The sequence below is a fragment of the Morone saxatilis genome, unplaced genomic scaffold, assembly GCF_004916995.1.
Source record: "Morone saxatilis isolate NCDOM2014 unplaced genomic scaffold, NCSU_SB_2.0 Contig15, whole genome shotgun sequence".
NCBI classification, from domain to species: Eukaryota; Metazoa; Chordata; class Actinopteri; family Moronidae; genus Morone; species Morone saxatilis.
In genome coordinates this window covers 9,062,259-9,087,575 of record NW_023339707.1, presented here as the reverse complement: position 1 = coordinate 9,087,575, position 25,317 = coordinate 9,062,259, and the positions used below count along the sequence as shown (strand labels likewise).

Here is a 25,317-nt window from a genome sequence, read left to right as displayed (position 1 = left end):
TGTTGACACACTGTGAGCTGATGTGTGTCTGTGTGTTGACAGCGCCCCCTGTGATTTACTCTCACACTGTCTTCTTCCAGTAGCTAGGTTACTTCTCTCTATGGGATTTCAAGATGGCGTCGAGCGGAGGAGATGGGGAACACGAATGGACAGCGGCAGTGCGACCGCTTTTATCAGCTTCGTACACCGCTTTTGAAACGAAAGAGCTACCTCAGCTTATTGGGTCTATAATCAACAGGTAACCGCTTACATGTCAATACATTTCGTGCCTCTGTTGGCTCACACACGGGCCGTGTTCACCCCGCAGTGAGCTGGCTGCTAACCTGCTAACTGAGCTCGTTCAGTTGGACGGGAGAGTTAGCCGGTAGCTAACGTTAGCGGCTAACAGGCTACAAAGCTCAACTCTCACTGGCTCAGTCCGACGGTAGCTGACTTACTCGAACTGCGATTCAGCTGGTAGCCCATGAACTGTCTGAAACAAGGCACGACTTGTAACCTGCTGAACGTAATATAATACAACGTTATTGACGTTCAAACGTGGATCGACGTCGCAGTGAAACGTTTAGAAAATCTGCTTCATCATTAGCTAGCTAACACAAACATTAGCCAGCGAGCTAACCAGAGGGCCTCACAGACGGACTGCATAACACAGTCACAGTCAAATGTGACTACGTAGCTCACTTAAGTTGGCTGAATTCAGTACTGCTTGTGTGTGTGTGTGTTTTCTCCTTCCTACTCTGGGCATGTCAACAGACAGTTAACCATTAACCGATTAATATAAGGAGACAGTTCAACGTTATCTGCTGTGTGTGTGCGGCTGGGCTGAAAGTAGGCGGGGACCTTGTTGTACCCGACTTATGGTTGACGAGTCGCCGTTAATGTGTTCATATAATAATAATAATGCTAAGAAGAAAACAATAACTGCCAACATTGCTGGCTCGTAAATAAACGCTAATGCTCAAGGTCTTGTGGATACTCGGACATGGTGCTGCTAAACCCCGAGGAAGCTGCTGCAGTGTCACTGAGGGAACTGGAAGAGCAGGCATACGTTCATTATTTCCGGGGACCTTTAATAGATTTTCTCGTAAAACTAGGTGGTATATGCTCATTTGTCCCAGCAAAGTACCAATGCATACATCACCATGGAGTGATTATCAAGTCAGCAGCCAGATTGTCACTTGAGACTCCTGTTCAGCGGTGACACCAGCTGATTCCTCTGGGTATTCAACTTAAGAGCTTCCTGCGATGTGTGTAGGTTTCATTTTCTCAAGCAACATTCAGTCTGTAAATATGTGCAGTAACACTACTACCGGGCCTGTTGGTTTCGTTTTCTAATGAAACATTTATTTGGGTTGGCATGCATCGCTGTTATGTCTACGACTCTTCTGATGCTCACTCCTTAGCTACGGTTTCTAATGTAAATTTCAACATGATTTTGTTGGACACTGAACATTTTCAACATCCAGAACATGAGCGTTGAATTACAGTGACATTGAGTGTGTGCTACAGTAGTTTGACATCCTTTTACCAGAAATGCTGATGTCTCAGAAGTTAGGTTGTCAGTAGGAAGAGTGCTGTGTCTCCAGCAGCACATTTAAGTGATGTGCGATTTAGTACTAATTTTAAAGCAATAGAGCATAAACTACAACCATAGCTGAATATCCGGCATGTATTAAGTAAATGAGAAGGTCATCAGGTCTGGTGTGTTTTGGTTCTTTATTTATCTGTTGACCAGTGGAGAGTTTATGAAGCAGTGTCCTTCATTTACTGGTAATATGGAACTTCTCTGTGGTCATAACCCAATCAGCTGGGGAGCTAGTTTTAGGAGCAATGAGGACTGGGGGAAAAAGCGTATTGTGTTTTTCAGTGTTCAAAAGCAGAGATGCTCTCTGTGTATTTGGTTGTACTGGTGATTGTGAATATTTGAAACTATAAATGGTCACAGTGCTGTACATTGAAGTGGTTTTGTAATGTCACTTAAGCAGAATGATGTATTGAGGCTTCAGAGAAAACCACTAGTACAGTATAGATAAGGAAAAAGAGTTAATGTCCCAGTGCTAACAGCGGGTTGGCCATACAGGTCGGTCTCTACCAACGCAGACTGCCTTCCTTGGTCTGGAGGTATGTGATCAGATCAGAGTGAAGAGGTGTTATTAGGGTTGGGCGGTCTGTGCCAGTGCTGGAAGGATGGGGTAGGACGTCATTGCTGAGGTCTGTCGGCATTAAGCAGAAACATTACATCAGAGCTGTGTGGTTCCAGGTGTTTTTAGGACATCTAATAGGCTAAGCTCATCTGCATAATTAAGCACAAACTGGTTTTCCCTGTTGACAAACTGCAATTAGCCTAAGAGCTAGAGAGAAACCGCCGCGTAAACAATGTGCTCGAAGGCATCGATTTTACCTTAGGACAATGCACAATGGGGTGTCGCTATACTGACAGCCAGGGTCAGTTCTGTTTTCTTGTTTTTTATGTGAGAATAATACATTTATAAATGTGACAAACTATCATTGTTTGTGAAATGTGGTGAAAGGCATTCGCTTGTCCGGGAAGCTTTAATTGTTCAGTTTGTGAATCAGTTACCAACCACGAAAAAATAAACAGGTAATACAGGACCAAACATAGTGCCACACCATTTCACTTATCATCATTTGCACAATTTTGTTAATGGCGTGTTGATCAGTTCGAGATTTATTTTGTAGATCAGCATTTTTGGCAAGTACGAGTCTGGGTTGGAGGAAGTTATCTGTAGCTAAATGTTGTAGGTATTTTTAGATTAATTTGACTCGACAAACAAATGTCATTCTCTGTATATTCTGTCTCTCCTGACTCTCTTCTCCGGAAAGGAAAATGCTATAAAAATGTTCTTTGTTTTGAATGTTTCATTGGTTGTATTTATTGAGTTATTCCACTTGTCGTCTGCAGTGAATCAGACATCCTTCACCATGACAAACAGTATGAGCCCTTCTACTCATCATTCGTGGCACTCTCTGCACACTACATCACCACAGTATGTGGACAAAGTATGTATCATTCATTTTCTCTTCAGTATACTACGACCATTCAGCCAAAAGGGTTACAGGTTGTGTTTCTTCCAGCCATTAAATCATTTTTGCTTTATCCATTTAGTACCGAGAAATCAGCTGCTGTCGGTTGCTGCAGCATGCAAAGTATTGATTGAATTCTCATTACTGCGCTTGGAGAACCCAGATGAGGCATGTGCAGTATCACAGGTGAGAGGAACAAACTGCATGGGACTTTATAATGTTGTGGGACTACATTCAACGCAAGATTTTGGTCAGTTTTAAGGGGATGGGACATTTACTAACCTCAGACAAAACGTTGCCATTTTTTCTCTGTTTTGTTCTGTTTTTCTTACATTTTGATTAGTTGATTCTGGCCATGTGTTTCAATTTTCAGTTTCAAAAGACAATAATGACTGTATAAACCCATAAATTAAATGGATAAATACTGTTTATTTTTCTTCAGAAACACCTGATTCTTCTCATAAAGGGACTTTGCACTGGCTGCAGCAGACTAGATCGCACAGAAATCATTACTTTCACCGCTATGATGAAATCTGCCAAGTTGCCTCAAACCGTGAAGACCCTTTCAGATGGTGAGTTTTTTCCTCAAGGGACGGACCAAAGTTAAACGATACTGATAGTAAAATTATTTATTTAGAAAAAGAACAAGCAAACTCATAGCTAATACATTAGTATTTATTTTATTGATGTATTATGTTTCCAGTATGGACTGGTGAAGTGATTGTGCAGTGATATTGTTGGTATTTATTCATGCTGGGGCTGAAATATTGACATAATAACCCCATAGGCCTTTTTGCAAAACAAAACTGACCGAGAGAATTGTGTCCTTTTTTTCCATTTAAAAGTGGAAGATCAGAAGGAGTTGCCCAGCGCTGTGAATCCAGAGCTTCGACAAAAAGAAGTGCAAATGAACTTCTTTAATCAACTGACTTCAGTTTTTAACCCTGACCTTACCACCATCTTGGCCTCCCCATCAGCAGCACACATGCAGGCAAGTGTTACAGACCATTACTGTCATCAGTAATTGACCGCTAACCACAGCGGTTTGTTTGAATTTCCTTTAATCATTCGTGTTTTTAATGAAAATGTATTTGAAGCATACAAAACGGCCGCTTCATCACTGCATTTACGGTTGTAATTAATCATCATAATTGTTGTTGAACTCTCTCCAATTATAGGCTGAGAGTGATTGCGATGACCAAACAACAGATCAAGCCATTCAGGCCAAAATGAAAAATGCCTTTGTCTCTCAGAATGTGTCAAGCTTACAGGAACTTGGTGAGTAGTTGTTGCTTTGTTGTAGGACTTTGTTGGTTTATTAGCACTAAGTTTACAGTAACACCATCTATCTGTCATTATTCTAAAGTTTTATTCCAGCTGTTTGTGCTAAAACACATTTGAACTTAGTTTTTGGAAGCCACCATTAATTAATATGCACAATTATGGGAACTATATTTGGAATTACATTTCCTTAGAGTTCTATTTCTTTTTTTTCTTACAATCATTTAAAATATTTACTCCTTTGACATTATGTTTTCTGCTGCGGGATATCCAAATTAAATGTCAATTTAGAATTGGAAAGCCTGTCAGTGTTATCTATTTGCCTGTGACTGTTTTAAGTGAGACCCACTCGTCACCTTGCCGCTGTAACTTGTTGGTAATTGAACAGAATCAATGTTTAGTGCATTTTCCTTTGACCTTTTCATGCCACATGACAATGACGAGTCTTATTTTTTTGTACTGTCTTTAGTGGAAAAATTGTACACTGGCAGGTTGCATGGGTCTTAAAAGATTTAATTTTGACATTGTAATGTCGCATGGTACATGGTTTTTGTTGTTTTCTTATTAGAGCCAAAACATTTCCCCCCAAAAAACTTATATTTCTAGGTGGGTCTGAGAAGTTGCTACGAGTGTGCCTCAACCTGCCCTACTTTCTACGCTACATCAACCGTTTCCAGGATGCTGTATCAGCCAACTCTTTCTTTATCATGCCTGCCACAGTGGCTGATGCCACTGCTGTCCGCAATGGGTATATATACTGATCAGTTTTTTGAAAGTGCAACATAATCTGTTTATGTTTCTGCATGTGTATTAGATGACTGTGTTTGGGATTTCTTTTGCTACCAAACATCCAATTAACTATCTATACATAAAACCCATACCCAGGTTTCATTCACTGGTGATAGACGTAACCATGGCTTTGGACACACTTTCCCTGCCTGTACTGGAGCCCTTGACACCAGGGAGATTACTGGATATGACTGTGCTGGCTTTGAGCTGTCTCTATGCTGGTAGGTGATAACTCTGTAGGCAAAATAAAATTATACTGTCCAGTCATTCTGTCAGATATAACCTTTAACAAACAGACAAGGAGGAATTGTAGATGGGACAGAAATAGTATAAACGGCAATAAACAACAATCTCAGTAGAACTCCAATGTTCTCCCCATTTCATAAAGAATTTCATTGTAATTCTCTGCATGGTGTTGAAAGTCAAATTGGTAAATGTAGAGAAAAACAATTGTTTTTACTCATTTAGGTGTGAGTGTCGCCACTTGCATGGCCATTCTGCAGGTAGGTAGCGGCTTGCAGCTCCGCTCTGCCTCAACTGGGACTAAAGAGGAGGACTATGAAAATGACGCTGCCACAATTGTCCAGAAATGTGTGAGTATTATGAGTACAAGATTCACAATGTATGCTCATGTGTTAGTTATGAGACATAATTTGGTGCCATGTAGAAACTTCATCCACTAACTTGTATGTTGCTACTCACAAGTTGTTACATAGGTCTAGAGTAAGGCCGTATACAGACCAAATCAGGCATTGCAGCAGTGTGTGTGTGTTTAGGATGTAAACGTTGAGAAAATATTTTTTTATTTCTCCGATCGAACGTTTGTTTTGCGACCGGCATTTTCTTTTTCATATTGACTGTCTCTCTGGCTCTCTCTCACTCAGACACACAGACACAAACTAAAGGAAGCTTCTTGGTATCACTATTTTGCATAGACTGAAAGCTAGACACAGATGTTGAAGCTGGGTACACAAAAAAAAACCACACTATCATAGTTTGAGCTATAAACTCCATCTGGATAGCATCTGCTTCAGTGATTTTTCAGGCTGACTGTGCACCAGTTTGACGCGTCTGATCGACAGATTGGCCCCCATAGCGTGATTTGATCAAAAGTTGACTTTGTTTCAACTTCTCCGCTGCAGGTTGCTGTCCTTCCTTGCAGCCCCCACAACCTAATTGCCCTCCTCCCATTCAAAATATATGTGAGGAGGGGTGTTTTTCCCACAGTGCCTGATTTGGTTTGAAAAGTGCCCTAAGTGACTTCAACTGCTGACAGTGTTTTGTGTGATTGTGGGGACATATATTTGTGGTCTTCGTAGAGGTTATTGATTTAGAATCTCTGATTACTGCCTTGTTAGCATGTGTACCTTAACAAGATAGAGCACATTTAAAATGGTAACAACTACAAACTTTGTCTTGGCAACAGCTGGAGATCTATGAAATGATTGGACAAGCCATCAGCAACTCCCGTAGAGCTGGAGGAGAGGTGAGGAACAAGTTTGAGCGTGATACTAGAATAGTAAAAGAATACTGGTTTGTTCACTTTTGATACTTGTACTGTGCCACTTCAGACATTTACTGTTTTTGAAGTAATATTGTCAGGGGTTTTTATGAAATAAACTCTTTATTTTGTACTTACTTGTGTACTACAGCATTATCAGAACTTCCAGCTGCTTGGAGCCTGGTGCCTTCTGAACAGCCTATACCTGATTCTTAATCTGAGCCCCACTGCCCTGGCGGATAAAGGGAAAGAGAAGGATCCCCTTGCTGCCCTGCGTGTCCGAGATATTGCTGCACGCACCAAGGATGGCGCAGGATCGCCTAAACTTGGTCCTGGGAAAGGGTAATTTCCAAAGAATCTGAAATACATAAATGAAATGTTTCTAGTGTCTCTGTGGCTCATTTTGTTTCTTTTGATCTTCATAAGTTATGCAGTGGTTACTGAAATGTGTACATTTTTTCCAAGACCCATAGTAGGTTGAGAAGAAAGGCCTATATTTAAAATCAGACTAATCTGGATACATTTACAACAGATTCTAAACACACAAACTGTATACTTCTGATATGTAGTGCTTATGTTATTATAACATTTAAGAGAAATAATCACAAGTTTATTCATGTGCATTAATTATTTTTGTTTCTGTTGTTTTTCTTAAGACACCAAGGGTTTGGAGTATTGTCCGTTATACTGGCCAACCACGCCATCAAACTTTTGACTTCGCTTTTCCAGGATCTGCAAGTTGAGGCACTGCACCGGGTAAATAAAGCAACAAACAAATACGCTTTCTTTTTTCTTGTAATTTTAAAGAAAATGCCCATTATATCCACAATCGTGGATATAAAACTTCTGCTGGAAGCATTACAGGACAACTTGTAACAAACATACACAAAAGGATCCTTCTATTCCTTGAAGGCCACGTTTTCTCATTCCACTTCCTCCCTCCATCCACCTGCAGAGTTGGGCGAGTGATGGGCCACCAGCTGAGCTCAACATCATGGCACAGAGCACTTCCATCCAGAGGGTCCAAAGGCTCATCGATTCTGTGCCCCTGACCAATCTACTGTTCACCCTTCTCTCCACTTCCTACAAAAAGGTGCAATTATTTCTGTAATATGCAAAATTGCATGTTATGTTGTGTTCTTAATTTAGCCAAAAATAGAAAAGTGCTTGTGCTGCTTTTAGGAAACCAGACAAAAGATACAGTTCAGGCACCTGCAAGGGGGAAGCCTAATTTCCACAGCCTTTAGTTTTCCTCTAAAGACTTAACACAAAAAGTGACATAAATTAGACAGACATTGGTGCAACAAAATATACATACCCAACAAAACTGGTACTGTGATGTGAAATGTTTGAGGCAACAAACAAACAGGCTTTGTTCATAAAATTGGTTCTGGTTGAAAAGACTGTCTAATTGGAAGATTAAAACGTGTGATCATTATTAAGACTGCTCTTGTTTTTGCTTCCAATAGGCTTGTGTTCTCCAACGCCAGAGGAAGGGCTCAGTCAGCAGTGATGCCAGTGCTTCTACAGATTCAAACACCTACTATGAGGATGATTTCAGCAGTACAGAGGAGGATAGCAGTCAAGGTAATTTATCATTCTGGATTTAGCAATTACATCATCATCATTTAACAAGGTCTCCGTAAAATTCAAAAGTTCAGAGTATGCACTCAAATAGCAGATTTAGGTCTGCAAAACAACTACAAAAAATCATACCTCTGGCTGTTGTCTGGACATGATTTTGACTTCAGTCCTGCCACAGATGATACACAAAACAATGCACTCATTGTTCTGCACAGCACTGATATTACAGGAACAACAACTCAAAAGGACTGAAGAATTAAACATTATATTAGTTTGAAATTGTATATTTAAAAAACTCTGGGTTTTCAAACAAAGAGAAGATAGTGATATTATAATATAATGAGGTGTTATGTGAAATACAAACATAAACACATGATTATTTGGCTACAAATAGTACATTTATTTAGTCGTTTTCGCTATCTTCCATCTAGGGTCTGGGCATTGCACATTAGTGTAGGCTATGAATATTATGTGTGGCATTTGTTTAAGGTACATACTTGCCCCTATACAATTAAACAATTAATACAAATAATGTAGTGACTACAAACTGTATATGGATCCATAGATTACAAATGAACAGTAATGTTAATGTGAATTTGGGGGATGCACTATATATCAGTGGCCAATATATAATTTGCCCATAAGTGAGAAAATGTAATTATTGTTTTTTTTCGGATAGTGGAATTTCATAATTTACAATATTACAATTTGATAATGTGGGAGCAAAAGCCGCGGGGCAAGGGATGGCACTCAAAACCCGGTTATGAATAGCTGATTTTTGCCTCTCTGTCCTTAAACTTGTTTTCTCTGTTTTCTCGGTGTTTGTTTGTTTACATTGAGGTTGGGGCTGAACCACACACACACACACACACACACACACACACACACACACACACACACACATACACACACATACACACACAGACAGAGCGGATAGCAGAGAAAATGAAAAGGAGTTTAGATTATATTTCAGTAGACGACACTTCTGTTCGTTATCCAAACACCTCTTGTATTAGAAAAATAGACTCGTCAGTCTAAAAATGTATATTTATTTTCCGTTTCTTACTTTTCGCTCTAAGAGATTTGTTATCATATTGGTCTGGGCCACAACAAACAGATGATTATCTGTTGTCGTTATTGGCCCTGAAATTACATATCAGTGTGTCTCAACTTAATTTGATGAAAAAATGAGTGTATGATCAGGACATCATGTAACTGTAGATGTGATGGACAAACACTTAAGTGTTCATCACTTGATAAATAAATTGAGCAACAAGCGATTATCCCAAAAGCTTGCCTCAAGGTATGCCTCAGATTTCTCCCCATGACAGTGTGGATGCAGGTACTGAAAGCAGAGTCATGTTTGTGTTTGATCTCTGAGCTAGTGTCAGTGCTGAGCTGTGTCAGTGAAGCAGTGAAACAGGTGTGCTGTCAGTGGATCAGTCAGTCAGGTTATGGCAGCAGTGAGAAGGGTAAACACAAACACACACAGTAATGTAATTTACATTTTTGTCCCATCATCACACAATGACAGTGTAGTTGACAGTGTCTACTATTTCAGCAGAGAGAAGACAGGAGAAGACAAGTGCAGCTTGTGTCTCAGGTCAGCAGTTTTCTGTCCTCAGGTCAAAGACTTGGTGTCCACTTCACTGTCCTAGATTCATTTTGTTATTGTATGTCTCACAATTTAGGCTCTGAGCTGCGGCCCTAATAGCTTAGAAAATGACAGAGCCACAGATGTAGAGGCTTTGACAAAACAGCCTTTAGTCTGAAAGGTGTTTTCCACTGAAATTGACATGAGCTAAATTTTTATGTTTCGTCAAAGAGGTTCATCTGTGGCTCAGTGTGGTTCAAAGGATATTACCAGTGGTGTTGACATGTGGGTGCTCATTATTGTTTTTTTTTTCTACAAGCATTAAAACCTTAGATTAGAGCTGGGTGATGAATGGAAGTTACTGATACCAACATTTGCAGTAACCAACCGAGTAATTGCTGCTCCTCTTGGTATGTTGAGTAAACATTTTCCTCGGGTGCTTTCGAGAGCGATGTCGTAAAACACAAAAAAAATCACCTCCTAAAATCACCCCTTTGTCATCCAGTGTGTGCCCCTGCCTTGTCAGACAGATCAGACTGTAATTAAAGTTAAGCTTAACCCATTCTTTCACATTTGGTAATTTGAGGTAAGTATTTAAAATGATTGTGATATTGATTTTGTGGTCATATTACCTAGCTCTACCTCTGATCTTATTTTTCTTTGGTCATCATATTCTTCTTATTTGTCATTGCATTACTTGTCACACATGTTTGAAAATGTCCTCAATACAAAAATAATGTAGAACCCATGTCAAAACAGTGGTATTATTCTTGAATACAAAAACATTGAAGTTGTGCTTGTAAACTATGGGCTTAAACACATTATGCTACATCTTGCTGTCACCTGAAAAGTTATGATTTTTGTATGTTGCATGCAAATGTGAATATCACTTTGAAATGATATTCTGTTATAACACTTACATTTTTGTATTTGAATTGATCTGTAGATATATGGGTATGTCTGCAGTGAGATGCTTTTCAAGTCATATTGTTGGTAAAATATATTTAAAGGACCAGTGTGAAAGATTTAGTGGCATCTGTTGGTGACGTTTCAGATTTCAACCAACTGAATACCATTTGCCTTCCAAGCGTGTAGTAGGAGGAATTATGGTGGCCACAAAAAACGGCATATATGGGCCATATCTAGAGCAACTGTTTGGTTTGTCCATTTTGGGAAACTGTAGAAACATTTCGGTTCAATATGGTTACTTCCGTGGTAGAGGAGTGGGTCCTCTGTAGATAAAAACTTATTCAAGGTAACAAAAACATTCTTATTTTCAGAAGGAAAAAAAAAACGTATGAACATTACACTCCATTTCTGCCTATAGATCCTCCTAAATGTTACACACTGGACCTTTTGATTAATTATGATTCATAGCTACTGAAACAGGCAGCCTTGTTGGGCCACCACTCACAACGATAGGTGTGAGCGATCAGTGTGTAGCCAGTCAGCTGACAAGGGGAAACAGAGACCCTGGTGCATCAACTCCTGATTTTCAGAACTATCTTTTAGAATGAAGCCAAAAACGTAGATGGGGTTGATTGGAAGTATTGGTCTGCCTGATCTAAACCAAAGTGGTGCTTTGTGATGTTTCTGCTAGTTGTGGTCCATGACAAACATTATGTTTGAGCATAAGCTAGTGGCAGTCTACTGGGTAGAAGAACAACTTAAATGATGGTTGACTTTATCGCCATATAATCAGATCTGTGGACAAATGTCACACGAGCAGAGCTGTCATCTGAGTTGGATCAGGTAGTGGATGACGATGCCAGGCAGACTATGAATCCAAACAGGGCAGAGGCCTCTGTCTGCCAGGTCTTAAAATCCCACATACAATGGGAGGTTGGGGACAAAAAAAAAGGGAAATGGTCAGGTTGAAGGTCGCCAGGATTTAGATGCTCCTTGCATACAATATGCTCTTAGACAAGAAAATTACGTTTAAATTTCAGTGTTTGTTACATATATGCTGTTTTCCAGACTTCATTGAGACTTGCTGAATGTAACTGACTGATGTATTTGGCAGATTATTATTATTATTATTATTTATTTTTTTTTGGCATTGGTTCAGAGCAATTAAATTGATTTACCATAGTCAGCAGTCACAGTAGAATGGCATTTTAGACATTTATACTTCCCATACTGCTCAAAAGACAGGTAGTTGGCCATGTGAGAGAATCAACCTTGTAGTATTAAGATATTACTTCAGTGCTTAAAAATCATAAAATTGAAATTATCAACATTTTACTTGATTTAAAATGGCTTTTTGTCATAGCTGATGCATGTTGCCTGTGACATGTTGATTGTAACACAACGCTTTCTGCTATGGAATAATGCAGCAGTAGTGTGTTTCAGTTTAGCAGATACTGTACAGCTTCCATTGGACAGTATCAACACACATTTAGCATAAAGAATAAGCCTGATTTTAGCATTGTTTGTCTCATTGTTGCCTATAGCACAATAGTATGTATGAGAACATACAAACAAAAGCAGCCATGAACTTAATATTACGAGCTTATATTGTTAATAGAATTTATGAAAAGTACCCAGATATGATTAATTCTTAATTCATTTTAGTTTTCCTCAAGCCATTAAGTTATTCTACATGTAACAACAACAATATTTCGGTGGAAATTAAATGCCCACAATAATAGCAGGTTACTGTAAGGAGGGTAGTTTTTTGTTGTTTTTTTTGTTTGATTTTCCATAAGTAGGGTGACATAGGGTAACAATACAGTATAAGCTCTGTCATTATCATTTCAATACCTGTTTTAATGGCCAGTGTAATGGAGAAAAAGGGAACATAAATACAACAAATGGGTTTCTCTCATTGTCAGTAATAGTTGAAAGATATTCTAATAAGTGAAATTCTGTAGTATTCACCAACAGGATGTCACTGTTCACTATTTACTGCAGTTTTTGGCTCTTGTTCACTTCCTGCACAGTGTTGTAGGTGTCATGAACTAGTTTGAAGCTTTTTACATTTTGTCTTTTTATGACACCACTACCACTCCACAGTCTTGTAAGTCTTGGGGCATTTCTCACCTCCACTCTGAGAAATTCATTTTTCACTTTTCCTACAGATGATGACAGTGAACCCATCTTGGGGCTTTGGTTTGAAGAGACAATTTCCCCCACCAAAGACAAAGTCGCTCCCCCACCCCCTCCACCACCCCCACCCCTGGAGACCTCTCCCAGACTAAAGAGTCCCAGCAAACAGAATCCCAGCGAGAATGGAAACATTTTAGCTGGACGTAAAGACCCAGAACTGGTGAGGACTGATTTTTGTGTACCTGTCGAGTGTAAACGGCACGTGTTTTTTTAAATAAGGGTAGCCTATGTCTCCACTAACAGCTGTTGAACTTTTTTTGTTTTTAACATGTTTGTTTGTTCCTATAGTTCCTCAGCTTAGCCTCCAGTATTCTGAACTTCATCACCACCTCAATGCTGAATTCCAGGAACAACTTCATTCGCAACTACCTGAGCGTCTCTCTTACAGAGCAGCACATGGCTACACTAGCCAGCATCATCAAAGACGTGGACAAAGATGTCAAAGGTATGCCTTTTTTTCATGCAAATTATCTCTCTAGTGTATCCTAATTTCCTTTTGTTGGCTTGGTAGATAATGATGACAGTAGCTCCTAATTGGTAGACAGCAATGCGTGCTAGGTTTAATGCATTTATTTTTCACTTCAGGCTCCTCAGATGAAGTGTTTTCTTTAGCTCTGTATCACTTCAACCACACCATGGTAACATCAGATCTTCCATCCCCGGCCTTGCAGGTAAGAGGAATGACAGTATCTTGTTCACAAACACCAAAAATCAACTTACAATAAAGAGCCTATAATTTATAAATTGTTTATTCAATGTCACAAACGTTTTATTGTATCTTTTGTCATTCCCAGAGCACACTTCTTCAGCAATTAGGTGTTGCGCCCTTTTCAGAGGGTCCCTGGCCTCTGTACATTCACCCTCAGTCATTATCAGTCCTCTCCAGGCTTCTCCTCATATGGCAGCACAAAGCCAGCGTGCAAGGAGAACCAGATGTGCCTGAGTGTATGAAAGTCTGGGAAAGGTATGGCAAACATGGCAATTCTAATCTAGCCCTTCAGATTGCTCACAGAAAATGCTTGTGTTGGTAATGAGTGAAAAAGCATGGCCGTTTTAAGTTCATCAGTATTCTAGTATTTACCAATATTCGAGAACACACTTTTACAGTTAATTTTAAAATCATACTAGCTAGTGTGCTGTGGTTTGCAAAACTGCACATGAACTGCTGGGATTTATTGAATATCCATTTCTCTTTTCTGCTACCTTTTCATTTCCTGCTCTCATAGATTTTTGGGAACATTGAAGCAACACACTATTCAGAGTTCTGTTCATGGAGAAGATGACCTTAATGTAGAGCACCTCCAGCTCCTGCTGCTCCTTTTCCACAATCTGTCGGAGCGCGGACGACGATCAATTCTGACCCTGGTCACCCAGGCCATCACTGAAGTGGCACAGAGCAGAGACTCCCAGCTGAAGGCGGTACCCCTCAACTTGGCCCGCCTCTGTCTGGTTTTTGACTACCTGCTGCGCCACTACTCCAAGCCTCCCTTGTACCTTTTTGAACAGGTTAGTTGCTTATTTTCTATCTTGTCCTGATAGTAAATGTCATACTTCCTATTCATGCTTTTATTTTTTATTTAATTTGACAAGTAAACTGTATTCATTTGATATATATTACATAATATGAATATTTGACTATAAAAATAGCCTCACAGTCACTATCCAGATGAATTAATTTGGAGCAGCAACAGGCTTCACATCTTGATACCAAAGATTCAAATATTTCTATGATTTCTAGATTTGGTACATTGCAGTTTTGAGTTATTTTGTTTTTATTACCCCAGCTATAGGAGTAACATGACAGCCAAATGAAGTCTTTTGAATGATTGTGATGTGTGTGTTGTGATGACCAGAAATTTAGCTTTTCTCTACCATGAATATTGTTTACAGGTGCAGTATAACCTCCTCACCCCACCATCCACTGGACCAGGTTCTGTTCAGGAAGGTGGCAAACGTAGCAGCCTTCCACTTTACTATGGATTCAAAGAGGTGGAGGAGAACTGGGCCAAACACTGTTCAGCAGGTAAGACCAGTGAAGAACAAGTTGTATGGTCTGTTTTTGTGGAAGGAGATTAATAATAAAAATTGAACAATTTGCATAGAACCTCAGCAAGTTTCATACATGTTTTATATTGTCAACAAAAAACAAAGTGTTCTTATTTCTTATCTGTGAAGAGGATGTGGCTATTGTGGTACTAGATGAGAAAATAATATTCTGTTTTCTTGCACTTCAAAATTTCTTAGATTCAAATGTTCAGCCCAAATTCTACTGCGTTCTGTCCCCTGAGGCATCTGAGGATGACATCAGCAGACTGGACAGCAAGGTGAGACTTTGACTTCTAACAGATAAAATAAAGGATTTTTTCCACCCCTGTGCCTCACTGTATCCTAAGACAAATTTTTTTCCCTGGTAGGTCTTTCCTAAGCTGTTCAATGGAGCGGTTAAATACGATGAACTGTATGCGTGGCTCATCTCACTCCTGGTGGCAGGCTCTGAGTTTGACACAGCAAGAAGACAAGAGAACAAGCCCATCACTCCTATGGTGAGAACACACGACATGAACACACCATGAACTGTGTCAACAGGGTAAACGAGCCCATGATGCACCTCCATAACTAAAGCTGCATTTCCTGAGTGTGCTTTAAACAAAAGTCTTCCAGTGTTTTGATTCCAAAAAACCTTTTAATATGAAGCACCACCAAGTGTTAGTATTTTAATTAATCATAAATTAACAGCAACAGTTCAGCCCTGACATTAACTGCGTGGGGATTAGAGTACAGTGTATGTTTGTTTATCACCCTGCACAGGAGGCATGCTCCCTTCAGTACTACTTCCTTATACTGTGGAGGATCTTGGGCGTTTTACCACCCTCAAAAGCCTACATGGAGCAGCTACAGACCGGCTGCAGCGATCCCAGTGAGAGCGACATCCTGCACACACTGCGATGGTCCTCACGCCTCCGGGTGTCAACCTACGTGAATTGGATCAAGGTCTGTTGACACATGAAAGTCCTTCAACTTGTTCATTTCTGATTTACATAATATAAAATACCGTGTCCTTAATCCTGTAATGTAACACCTTTTTCATTGTGGTTTATTTTGATGTATGACTATGCCCATGTCCTCACTGACAGGAACACCTGGTGAAGCAGGGAATGAAGGCAGACCAAGCAGCGTCTCTGGTTGAGTTGACAGCTGCTAAGTGCAGCACTGTAAAATACGATGTGGAGCTAGCAGAGGAGTACATTGCCAGACAGGTAATGATTACAGTGTAGTCATTGTTGACCTGTGTTTATCAATTATTGTATAAACTATTTTGAACGCAGCTGTCAATCTTTGACGATTTTAATGATTCTGTTGCAGATTTCCACCTTCTCCAGTGTAGACCCGAACGTCATCCTTCCACTTAATCAGTTGCCCTCGCTGCAAGCCATCTATACACTGGATGCAGTCATTTCTAAAGTGCAGGTTTCCCTAGACGAGCATTTGTCCAAGGTTGCTATTGAAGCAGACACCCACAAGTCATCTGAGATCACAAAGAACCTGCTGCCTGCCACACTACAGCTCACCGATGTTTACACAGCTTTTACCAGGTAAAAAGGGGTCCACTGTAACTTTCGCACTTTGGAACACTGAACATGAGACAAGCTCATCTAGGTCATGCATTATGTCCAAGCTGGGATATAAGATTGTGATTGGAATTGCAGGTTTGTTCTTGTTTGTCTGATTATTAAACCATGCTCTTCATGACCAGGTCTTACCTACTAATGAACATCCCAGAGGAAGGGGAGAACAAGCTTACAGATGCGAAGCTCCAAGGTTACGCTGCAGTTCTGTCCATTGGATCCACCCGCTGCAAGGCCAACACGCTGGGTATGTGAAAGAATTATTGAAGTAAAATAGTTTTCTCATAACTTATTACTTACATTACCTATCTAATAACTGTTGTAAATTCACAGGCAATAATATTATGCAGAACTTGCCGTCGGCTGTACAGACAATCTGTGAGACTTGGAACAACATCCACACCAATGAATTCCCCAACATTGGCTCATGGGTATGTGAATAAAGGTTGTTGCTTATAGTTCAGTTTGACTCCTCCCCTCTGTGTGAGCACTTTGTAAAGGAGAGTTGGCAGTCTACTCACCATTCAGTTTCATGGCCTTTTATTTTAATCATGGGCTGGTACTGTGAGTCTGCCAAGTTGTGTTCAGAGCAACTGAATTATATATTTTATTTAATTATTTCTTGGTTAAATAAACTTGAAACTTTTCAATTTTAAACATAAGCTATAATGCTCTCATTTTGAACTATGGGTCTTATCCAAAATATCTACCATTTAAAGCTTTCAGTCATATTAGAGATATCCAGTATTGGACAAGTATTAAAATTTCAAGATACAGTTTAGACTAATGATCTTGTGTTTTCTCTTTCTTAGCGAAATGCATTTGCCAATGATACCATTCCATCAGAGAGCTACATCAGTGCCATCCAAGCAGCTCACCTGGGCACATTGAGTTGTCAGTCCTTGCCTCTGGCCTCTTCTCTGAAACACATCCTGCTCTCTTTGGTTCGCCTCACTGGCGACCTCATTGTGTAAGTGCCTGTCCAGTGCTATTTAAAGTCATTAAATATAGAACCAATAGCATGTGATAAATGTAATTTATTTGTGAATAACCTGTTATCTTCAGTTAAAATTGCTGCATGTTTGTCTCCTCAGCACAGAGGAGCTGAATCCTTCGCAGGTTGTGCGCACTTTGTTGCCCCTCCTCCTGGAGAGTAGCACAGAGAGTGTGGCTGAGATCAGCAGCACCTCACTGGAGCGCATCCTTGGCCCATCAGAGTCAGACGCCTTCCTAGCCCGCATCTACGAGCGTTTGGTGACCGGGTGTTACAACATCATTGCCAATCACTCAGACCCCAACAGGTATGCCATTTTTGACAAGATAATTAATTAAACCTGCATTAAACATTATATTTGATATTACTATTGAATCAAAACACTTGCTTGTGTGCTGAAGAACAAAGCCCCACTGTGCAGCTTTTAGCATATTTCTGTTTACTAGACTACACGTTCATTGTTTGGTTGAGTCTCACTGCTCTTTTTAACAGTTGACCTCTCATTTCTTTTAGTGGTTTGGATGAGTCTGTCCTTGAGGAATGCCTTCAGTACCTTGAAAAGCAGCTTGAGAGCAGTCAAGTCCGCAAAGCCATGGAAGAGTTCTTTTCATTCAGGTATCTGCTCAGTTTACAACACCGGCTGCATTATTACATGTTTATACAGCTACCTCACTTATTCTCTGCTCCTTTTTTACAGTGGTGAACTTGTCCAGATTATGATGGCGACTGCCAATGAAAATCTATCGGCAAAGTTCTGCAACAGGGTGCTGAAATTCTTCACCAAGCTTTTCCAGCTCAGTAAGTCTACAGTTGTAATTTCAATAAAAAGCTATCTAAAGGCTGGGGTATGCTTCAAATCGACTAGTTTATACGAATGGTTGTACACCAATGGTAGAAGTGTTCAATTCTGTTCCCAATGGCAGTGAAAAGCCTCCCGTCATGGAGGGGTGAGTGACGATATATCACACATTTTAAGACTCTCTCCTCAAAGGCTTAGAGGGTGTTGCCCTCAATTAAACCCAAAAAGTGACGGAAGTACATGTGTGAAGAAGTTCAACCCCTGCATACTTTTTCACCTCAGCACACTCATGCCCGTCTAATACCTGCGTAAAGTGGACGTACTAAACATTTTTATGTTTTGGAAAAATTCTTAAACACAGTCCCCCTGTATTGTGATGTCGGAAAGGTGTGGGAGAGGGTGCAATAAACACGTTTGAAGCATACCTGATGCCTTAAATTGTCAAAAATCAAAACAGAAATCTTAAACTCTGCAGATGCATCAGAGTTTTCAGCAAGTTTAAATCTCACGGTGATATTGTTGTACACAGCGGAGAAGAGTCCAAACCCCAGCTTGTTGTGTCTGTGTGGCTCACTGGCCCAGCTGGCCTGTGTGGAGCCCTCTCGCCTGCAGTCCTGGCTGACACGCATGACAGCCACCCCACCAAAGGACTCGGAGCAGCTGGAAGTAGTGCAAGAAAACCGACAGCTTCTGCAGGTGCTCACCACTCATATTGTGCGTGACAACAGCCAGGTGGGCGAAGGAGTGTGCACTGTCCTCCTCAGCACACTTATTCCCATGGCGACAGACATGCTAGCCAACGGTGATGGAACAGGCTTCCCCGAGCTCATGGTCATCATGGCCACACTTGCCAGTGCTGGACAGGGGGCCGGCCACCTACAACTGCACAGGGCAGCTATCGACTGGCTGACCAGATGGTGAGAAATCAGTTTCTCAGACATGTTGGCCCCTGATTTAATTTACTGATGAACATTACTGACGATCTTTTATCAGCAGTGCTATAGTTAAAGTCACCAGAAAAAGTGCTTAGTAAAAGGACTCTCTGATTAATTACCATGGATTGTAAAACTACTTTGTCATTGGGTGATCTAACCTCTTAGCCACTATTAAACTGCAATTTCCCAGCTTGGGATCAATAAAGTATATCTCTCTATCTATTTAAACAGTATTTCTGAATATTCATTTCAACTACTCCATCTTTTCTCTGCAGCAAAAAGTATTTAACACAGAAGAATGTTGTGGAAAAAGTGAGCACAAACATATCCCAAGGAAAGGTAAGTTTTTATCTGTGTCAGTATATTGCACCACTTTAAAGAAGTGCCTTATTTTGACGTCATCCAGGTGCAATTCTATTTTAAACACTGACATAGCATTTGTTAGCATTTTTAACCATTAATCGTCAAGTACACCCGTTCCTTTTTTTTCAGCACGCCAGCATGCTGGAATGCTCATGCCACATCATCTCCTATCTGGCTGATGTGATGAATGCCTTGCGACAAAGCAGTGGCCAAGGTACCTCAGCACTGCTGATGGAGGGAGAAGAGAAGGCTATGGAAGTGGACTCGGACTGGGTGGAAGAGCTTGCAGTAGAGGAGGATGATTCCCAGGCAGAGGACTCTGTGAGATCTCTTTTCTTTGTCTATCCTCCTGAAACTGTGCTATGTTTAATAGAAGTATATATACACAAACTGAAATGCATAATGTCATGTGCAAAAAAATGGACAATATAATGTTAAAAATCTGTACCACTCGATTGATTTTCCCTAAAACATATTTAAGTGCATTATAAAATGAATGCCATTTTCTGTTTGCTTTACTCAGTTTTTACTCCATCTGTTGCTAAATGGAACAATCCATCCTAACATGTTTGTCATTGTTTAACAGGATGAAGACTCCCTTTGCAACAAACTCTGCACCTTCACCATTACTCAGAAGGAATTCATGAACCAGCACTGGTAATGAAAAGTTTGTTGTTCCCTGTGATTTCAGTTTTATTCTGGATTAAGACCAGAGGTTTATTTTTTTGTTCCAATCATGAAGTCTGGTTCAAACTACCAGGCTGTTAGACCTGAAAGTAGAGATGTCACACAGGACCCCTTTCTCAAAATAAAGAGAAAATCTTAAGATCCCACATACAGTAGATTTACATTAAAAAGAAAAGTTATCATTTGTTTATGTTCACAAAAACAAGATAATTTCACACTGCTGATATTGTGCACAAAATGCCCAAAATTATGTTTATTTGTAATATATTTTAGCATTATGTAGAAAGCAAAAGTAGCAGTCATTGTGTTAGTGGTATATTTTCTGTTAGGAGTGTTTTTGTTGTCCTGTTGTGTTGTGTAGTTTTACATTTTCCCACATGTCTTATGCAACAAAGGTTTCTCTTTGTGGAGTCTAAACTAAACTTGGAAGCAGCACTTTGAAGGTTTTTGTAATATTAACTCTGTAATGCGGTTATCATTTCTATAACAGCATATACCTGTCTGTCGTTACTAAATTGTTGATGTATTTTACACAGCCATGTCCTGGTCCTTTTTCATTCTACAGGTACCACTGTCACACCTGTAAGATGGTGGATGGGGTAGGTGTGTGCACAGTGTGCGCCAAGGTCTGTCACAAAGACCATGAGATCTCCTATGCCAAATATGGCTCTTTCTTCTGTGACTGCGGTGCCAAAGAGGATGGCAGCTGCCAGGTGAGACCGAATACCTCAGGTCATCATGGGAAGAGAACAACAGCGGTAACTTTGGCTTGCAAGTCATTCCCCCATTGACTTCCATCCAGTCATTTCATTTGGTCAGGGTTATAGCTAGCCCACACATGTGGCCAGAAAATGAGAGAAATCATGTTATGAATGTCTGTTGTCAACATGTTTACTGAAAAGGACAGTTTTCCTAGTTAATCTTACATGATAAGGATTTTTGAATTTGCATGTGACAGTGAACAAACCATCAACTACATTTTACCTTCAGTTCTACACTAAGTTCTGTTTAGTTCTATGTCAGTCTTGTGATTACAATGACTCATAATAGTTTTGTTCAAATACGTAAGTGAAATATATGGTATTGGCATGCAGCAAATTCCAATACAGTTAATAATTGTTTCAATAAGTCTTGTCAATCCATGATTTTTGTGCACCTCCATCCAACACAATCTCTCTTTTACTAACTATATACTCCACAATGCGGAGGAGCTAGCAAAGTGAAAACACAAATCAGGTTATTGTAATTGTAAAGAAGTTAAAATAGTAAAGAAGATGACTTCATGTGAAAAGCTTTTATTTGATGTACTGCCATATTCAGTTTTATATTCATGCACATATCAACAATGTTGCTGTTCTCACGGCTCTAATTTGTGTCATTCTATCCACAGGCCTTGGTCAAACGTAGCCCCAGCAGCGGCATGAGCTCCACTCTGAAGGAGTCTTCTGCGTTCCAGAGTGAACTGCGTATGCCTGACAGTGCTATCCGCCACCAGAATGCCTCACCCTCCGACAAGGGCAAGGTCACCATCTGTGATGGCAAACCTGGTGATGAAGACAGACCTAAGAAGAGCAGTGTGTGCAAGAGCATTGAGGGCTGCCAAGAAGAGTTGCTAGCACAAGTGGTGAGAGAAAATGTATTAATCTATTCTGGATGTGTCGTTAGGTTTGTGTCTCTGTATGTCTTGTATGTTTCTGCTCAAATGACATAACATTGTTGCACTTTTTCTTCTTCTTCTACTTCCTTTATATACATTACACTGTACATTGTGTGACTCAAGCTTTTGGCTCGCTTACTCCCCAACAGATGGGATCCTCCACTGCAGCAGTCATACTGGAGATGCTCATGTTTCTAATGGAAGCCATCCAGACCAACTTCCAGCAGGCATCAGCAGTGGGAAGTAGCAGCCGGGCTCAGCAAGCCCTTAATGAACTGCATACTCAGGACAAAACTGTGGAGATGACAGACCAGTTAATGGTATGAAGACCTGTACACTTTGGAGTGGTTAGAAAAAATCACCCAGTCTCTTGTTATGTAAAAGTTATTATGAACTACATTGTTTTTAATAAATTGTCTGTTTTCCTCAGGTGCCCACGCTCGGCTCTCAGGAAGGGGCTTTTGAGAATGTGAGGATGAACTACAGTGGTGACCAGGGACAAACTATACGACAGCTGATTAGTGCACATGTCCTGCGGCGTGTTGCCATGTGTGTCCTGTCTTCACCCCACGGCCGCCGTCAGCACCTTGCAGTCAGCCACGAAAAGGGAAAGGTAAGCTTCACAAACCAGTAAATTTAAGCAGACATTGTCTACTTAATCCTCATGTCATTCCAAAACAATGTGTTGCACATTATTCAACTAAATGGATAGATCCATTAATAGAAATTATATAAATGTATAATATAAATTTAGTATAAATGTGTTTCTTCATTTCTGTTTTTTTAATGACGTGATTGTTTGTTGTAACCCATTTTATCTCAATCTTCTGCTTGACAGATAACAGTGCTGCAGCTGTCCACTCTCCTGAAACAGGCTGACTCGAGCAAGAGAAAGCTAACACTGACTCGTCTGGCCTCTGCTCCAGTCCCTTTCACTGTCCTCAGTCTCACAGGCAACCCTTGTAATGAAGATTACCTGGCTGTGTGCGGCCTCAAGGTCAGAAAAACAGCTTCTTTCAAAGAACCTAACCCTATTAAAATGAAATCACTACAGACAACAATTTAGTTATTTTGCTTGCAAAAGAAGACCACAACTAAGTTACCCTCAATCTTAATTATCAGTAATTTCCAGAGTAGCTGTTCATGCTAACTTTAGCCAAGTAGATTTAGATGTACTTTTAGGAATTTGGTAATTGACTGTTTTGTCTTTGTCGTTCATTGATTTTTTTTTTTCCCCAGGACTGCCATGTACTAACTTTCAGCAGCACAGGCTCAGTGTCAGACCATTTGGTGTTGCACCCACAACTGGCTACTGGAAACTTCATCATCAAAGCTATCTGGTTACCGGGCTCACAGACTGAACTTGCCATCATCACAGCTGACTTTGTTAAGGTATGTGTTAAGAGAATAGAGACTTTGTATGTACCTTAAGTCGAATGTTGACCTATTATTGGTGATTTGACTGAATGTGTTTTATTCATTTTGGAAGACAGTCACTGGTGCTAAACATGTAACTATGATTTCTCAGCTTTTTGCATGTTGAAAAAACTTGGTGATACTCATCATTTTCTGTTTATCTCCCCTGCTAAACAGATTTATGACTTGTCAGTGGATGCCCTGAGTCCCATGTACTACTTCCTGCTCCCAAGTTCTAAGATCCGCGATGCTACCTTCCTTTTCAACGAAGAAGGGAAAAACGTTATTGCCATCATGTCTTCAGCAGGTTACATGTACACCCAGGTCATGGATGAATCCAGTAGTGCCCAGCATGGCCCTTTCTATGTCACAAATGTATTGGAGATAACCCACGAAGACTTGAAGGTATGTGGGGTGTATACTAGGCCATGGAATTATACATTTGCGATGTTGTACAACACGTTTTCACAATAGAATATATCATTTGCTAAAAAGGGTCTACACTATATCCAGCCCTACAGTGTATTCCTGTTAGTTGATTTCATGTTTACACACCGCTTAAAATCAGTGTTTCTTAAAAATGCTGAGTGGTGTAAAGAAATTAACATGGTAAATTCTTTCTGTGTGACTCCAGGATAGCAACGGGCAGGTAGCCGGCGGCGGTGTGTCGGTCTATTACTCCCATGTGCTTCAGATGCTTTTCTTCAGCTACAGCCAGGGGAAGTCCTTCGCTGCCACAGTGAGCCGCAGCACCACCGAAGTTCAGAGGCTATTCCCCATCAATGTCAAAGGGTAACACTTCTCCACACCATATACAGTATCTTCACTTCCCTGCTACTGCGCTGGATCTGGGAAATGTAATAGGTAACTGGAAGAGCTAACTGTGTCCACATTTCTCTTGCACTCATTACCTCTTCAGCTCTAACGGTGGCAGCAGTAAGATGTCGCCTGCCCTGTGCCAGTGGTCTGAGGTCATGAACCACCCAGGCCTGGTGTGCTGCGTGCAGCAGACAACGGGCATACCATTGGTCATTATGGTCAAGCCAGACACCTTCCTCATCCAAGAGATTAAAACTCTGCCAGCCAAAGCTAAGGTAAGGGCAACTTACTGTACTGACATGAAGGAAGGAAGTCTTCCTTCATGTCATGCGGTAGCAATCTTGTTTTCTAGTGCACATGTGTAGAACATCTGTACAAGCGTAAGCAGACCCCTAATTGTAGCACATCTGCTGACCGCAAGAAGGCCTGCAGCTCTGTGTCCATGGAGGTATTGGATGTATGAACAAACCTATATAAAAGCTTTTGCTCTTAACGATAAAGGCTCTGTATATATACTACATATACAAATATCAGGAGACCACATACATTACAGGGAATTAGTTACTTTATTTGCACACATACAAAACACGATTAGGCATGAAATTTCAGCAGTAATTGTGTAATCATGTGTTTCTATATCAAAAGTTTTACCCACTGGGTTTAATTTCATTGCCATTTCTTAAGGTTAACATTTACTCATTTTCTCTTTTCCTCAGATTCAAGATATGGTAGCTATCAGACACACTGCCAGTAATGAGCAACAGCGTACGACCATGATTCTTCTCTGTGAGGATGGAAGCTTGCGAATCTACATGGCCAATGTGGACAACACCTCTTACTGGCTTCAGCCCTCACTGCAGCCCAGCTGTGGCATCAGTATCATGAAGCCGGTCCGCAAACGCAAAGCTGCTGCTACGAGTGAGTTTTAGGCCAATAAAGGTCAATTTTTTCACTAAAAATGTAAGAAATTGATTCCCGACATCGGTTATAAGCACACACAACTCTGGACATACATCGTTCAGAGGTCAAGGCCACTGTGACCTCTCAAAACATACTTTTAGCCATAAGTATTAATGCAGTGATAAATAGGTGAAAGATCATTTTTACTATGATGGTTTT

At 40.4% G+C, this 25,317-nt stretch overlaps 1 protein-coding gene across 8 annotated transcripts in view; it reads left to right on the top strand.

The window, feature by feature from the left end:
- The first annotated feature begins 81 nt into the window (after positions 1 to 81).
- The window catches only part of ubr4 (ubiquitin protein ligase E3 component n-recognin 4), a 49,326-nt gene continuing 24,090 nt past the window's right edge, over positions 82 to 25,317 (top strand). For 4 of the 8 annotated variants that reach the window (XM_035657539.1, XM_035657536.1, XM_035657535.1 and 1 more), the window contains exons 1-46: positions 82 to 238; positions 2,924 to 3,021; positions 3,128 to 3,231; positions 3,488 to 3,617; positions 3,891 to 4,036; positions 4,224 to 4,323; positions 4,933 to 5,074; positions 5,212 to 5,336; positions 5,584 to 5,708; positions 6,542 to 6,601; positions 6,768 to 6,958; positions 7,273 to 7,372; positions 7,572 to 7,709; positions 8,086 to 8,203; positions 9,762 to 9,803; positions 12,875 to 13,062; positions 13,191 to 13,347; positions 13,488 to 13,573; positions 13,697 to 13,866; positions 14,129 to 14,408; positions 14,793 to 14,925; positions 15,147 to 15,226; positions 15,317 to 15,445; positions 15,711 to 15,893; positions 16,037 to 16,159; positions 16,266 to 16,495; positions 16,657 to 16,775; positions 16,862 to 16,959; positions 17,341 to 17,498; positions 17,623 to 17,829; positions 18,036 to 18,137; positions 18,220 to 18,320; positions 18,851 to 19,238; positions 19,532 to 19,595; positions 19,749 to 19,940; positions 20,206 to 20,276; positions 20,872 to 21,064; positions 21,697 to 21,930; positions 22,113 to 22,283; positions 22,394 to 22,576; positions 22,802 to 22,960; positions 23,203 to 23,355; positions 23,557 to 23,784; positions 24,014 to 24,171; positions 24,299 to 24,473; positions 24,915 to 25,116. In XM_035657539.1, the coding sequence (XP_035513432.1) occupies positions 114 to 238; positions 2,924 to 3,021; positions 3,128 to 3,231; positions 3,488 to 3,617; positions 3,891 to 4,036; positions 4,224 to 4,323; positions 4,933 to 5,074; positions 5,212 to 5,336; positions 5,584 to 5,708; positions 6,542 to 6,601; positions 6,768 to 6,958; positions 7,273 to 7,372; positions 7,572 to 7,709; positions 8,086 to 8,203; positions 9,762 to 9,803; positions 12,875 to 13,062; positions 13,191 to 13,347; positions 13,488 to 13,573; positions 13,697 to 13,866; positions 14,129 to 14,408; positions 14,793 to 14,925; positions 15,147 to 15,226; positions 15,317 to 15,445; positions 15,711 to 15,893; positions 16,037 to 16,159; positions 16,266 to 16,495; positions 16,657 to 16,775; positions 16,862 to 16,959; positions 17,341 to 17,498; positions 17,623 to 17,829; positions 18,036 to 18,137; positions 18,220 to 18,320; positions 18,851 to 19,238; positions 19,532 to 19,595; positions 19,749 to 19,940; positions 20,206 to 20,276; positions 20,872 to 21,064; positions 21,697 to 21,930; positions 22,113 to 22,283; positions 22,394 to 22,576; positions 22,802 to 22,960; positions 23,203 to 23,355; positions 23,557 to 23,784; positions 24,014 to 24,171; positions 24,299 to 24,473; positions 24,915 to 25,116 (6,859 nt within the window). In that variant the 5' untranslated portion in view covers positions 82 to 113. The remainder of the gene's footprint in view (positions 239 to 2,923; positions 3,022 to 3,127; positions 3,232 to 3,487; positions 3,618 to 3,890; positions 4,037 to 4,223; positions 4,324 to 4,932; positions 5,075 to 5,211; positions 5,337 to 5,583; positions 5,709 to 6,541; positions 6,602 to 6,767; positions 6,959 to 7,272; positions 7,373 to 7,571; positions 7,710 to 8,085; positions 8,204 to 9,761; positions 9,804 to 12,874; positions 13,063 to 13,190; positions 13,348 to 13,487; positions 13,574 to 13,696; positions 13,867 to 14,128; positions 14,409 to 14,792; positions 14,926 to 15,146; positions 15,227 to 15,316; positions 15,446 to 15,710; positions 15,894 to 16,036; positions 16,160 to 16,265; positions 16,496 to 16,656; positions 16,776 to 16,861; positions 16,960 to 17,340; positions 17,499 to 17,622; positions 17,830 to 18,035; positions 18,138 to 18,219; positions 18,321 to 18,850; positions 19,239 to 19,531; positions 19,596 to 19,748; positions 19,941 to 20,205; positions 20,277 to 20,871; positions 21,065 to 21,696; positions 21,931 to 22,112; positions 22,284 to 22,393; positions 22,577 to 22,801; positions 22,961 to 23,202; positions 23,356 to 23,556; positions 23,785 to 24,013; positions 24,172 to 24,298; positions 24,474 to 24,914; positions 25,117 to 25,317) is intronic. The other 4 variants (XM_035657532.1, XM_035657538.1, XM_035657540.1 and 1 more) reach the window with 4 other exon arrangements.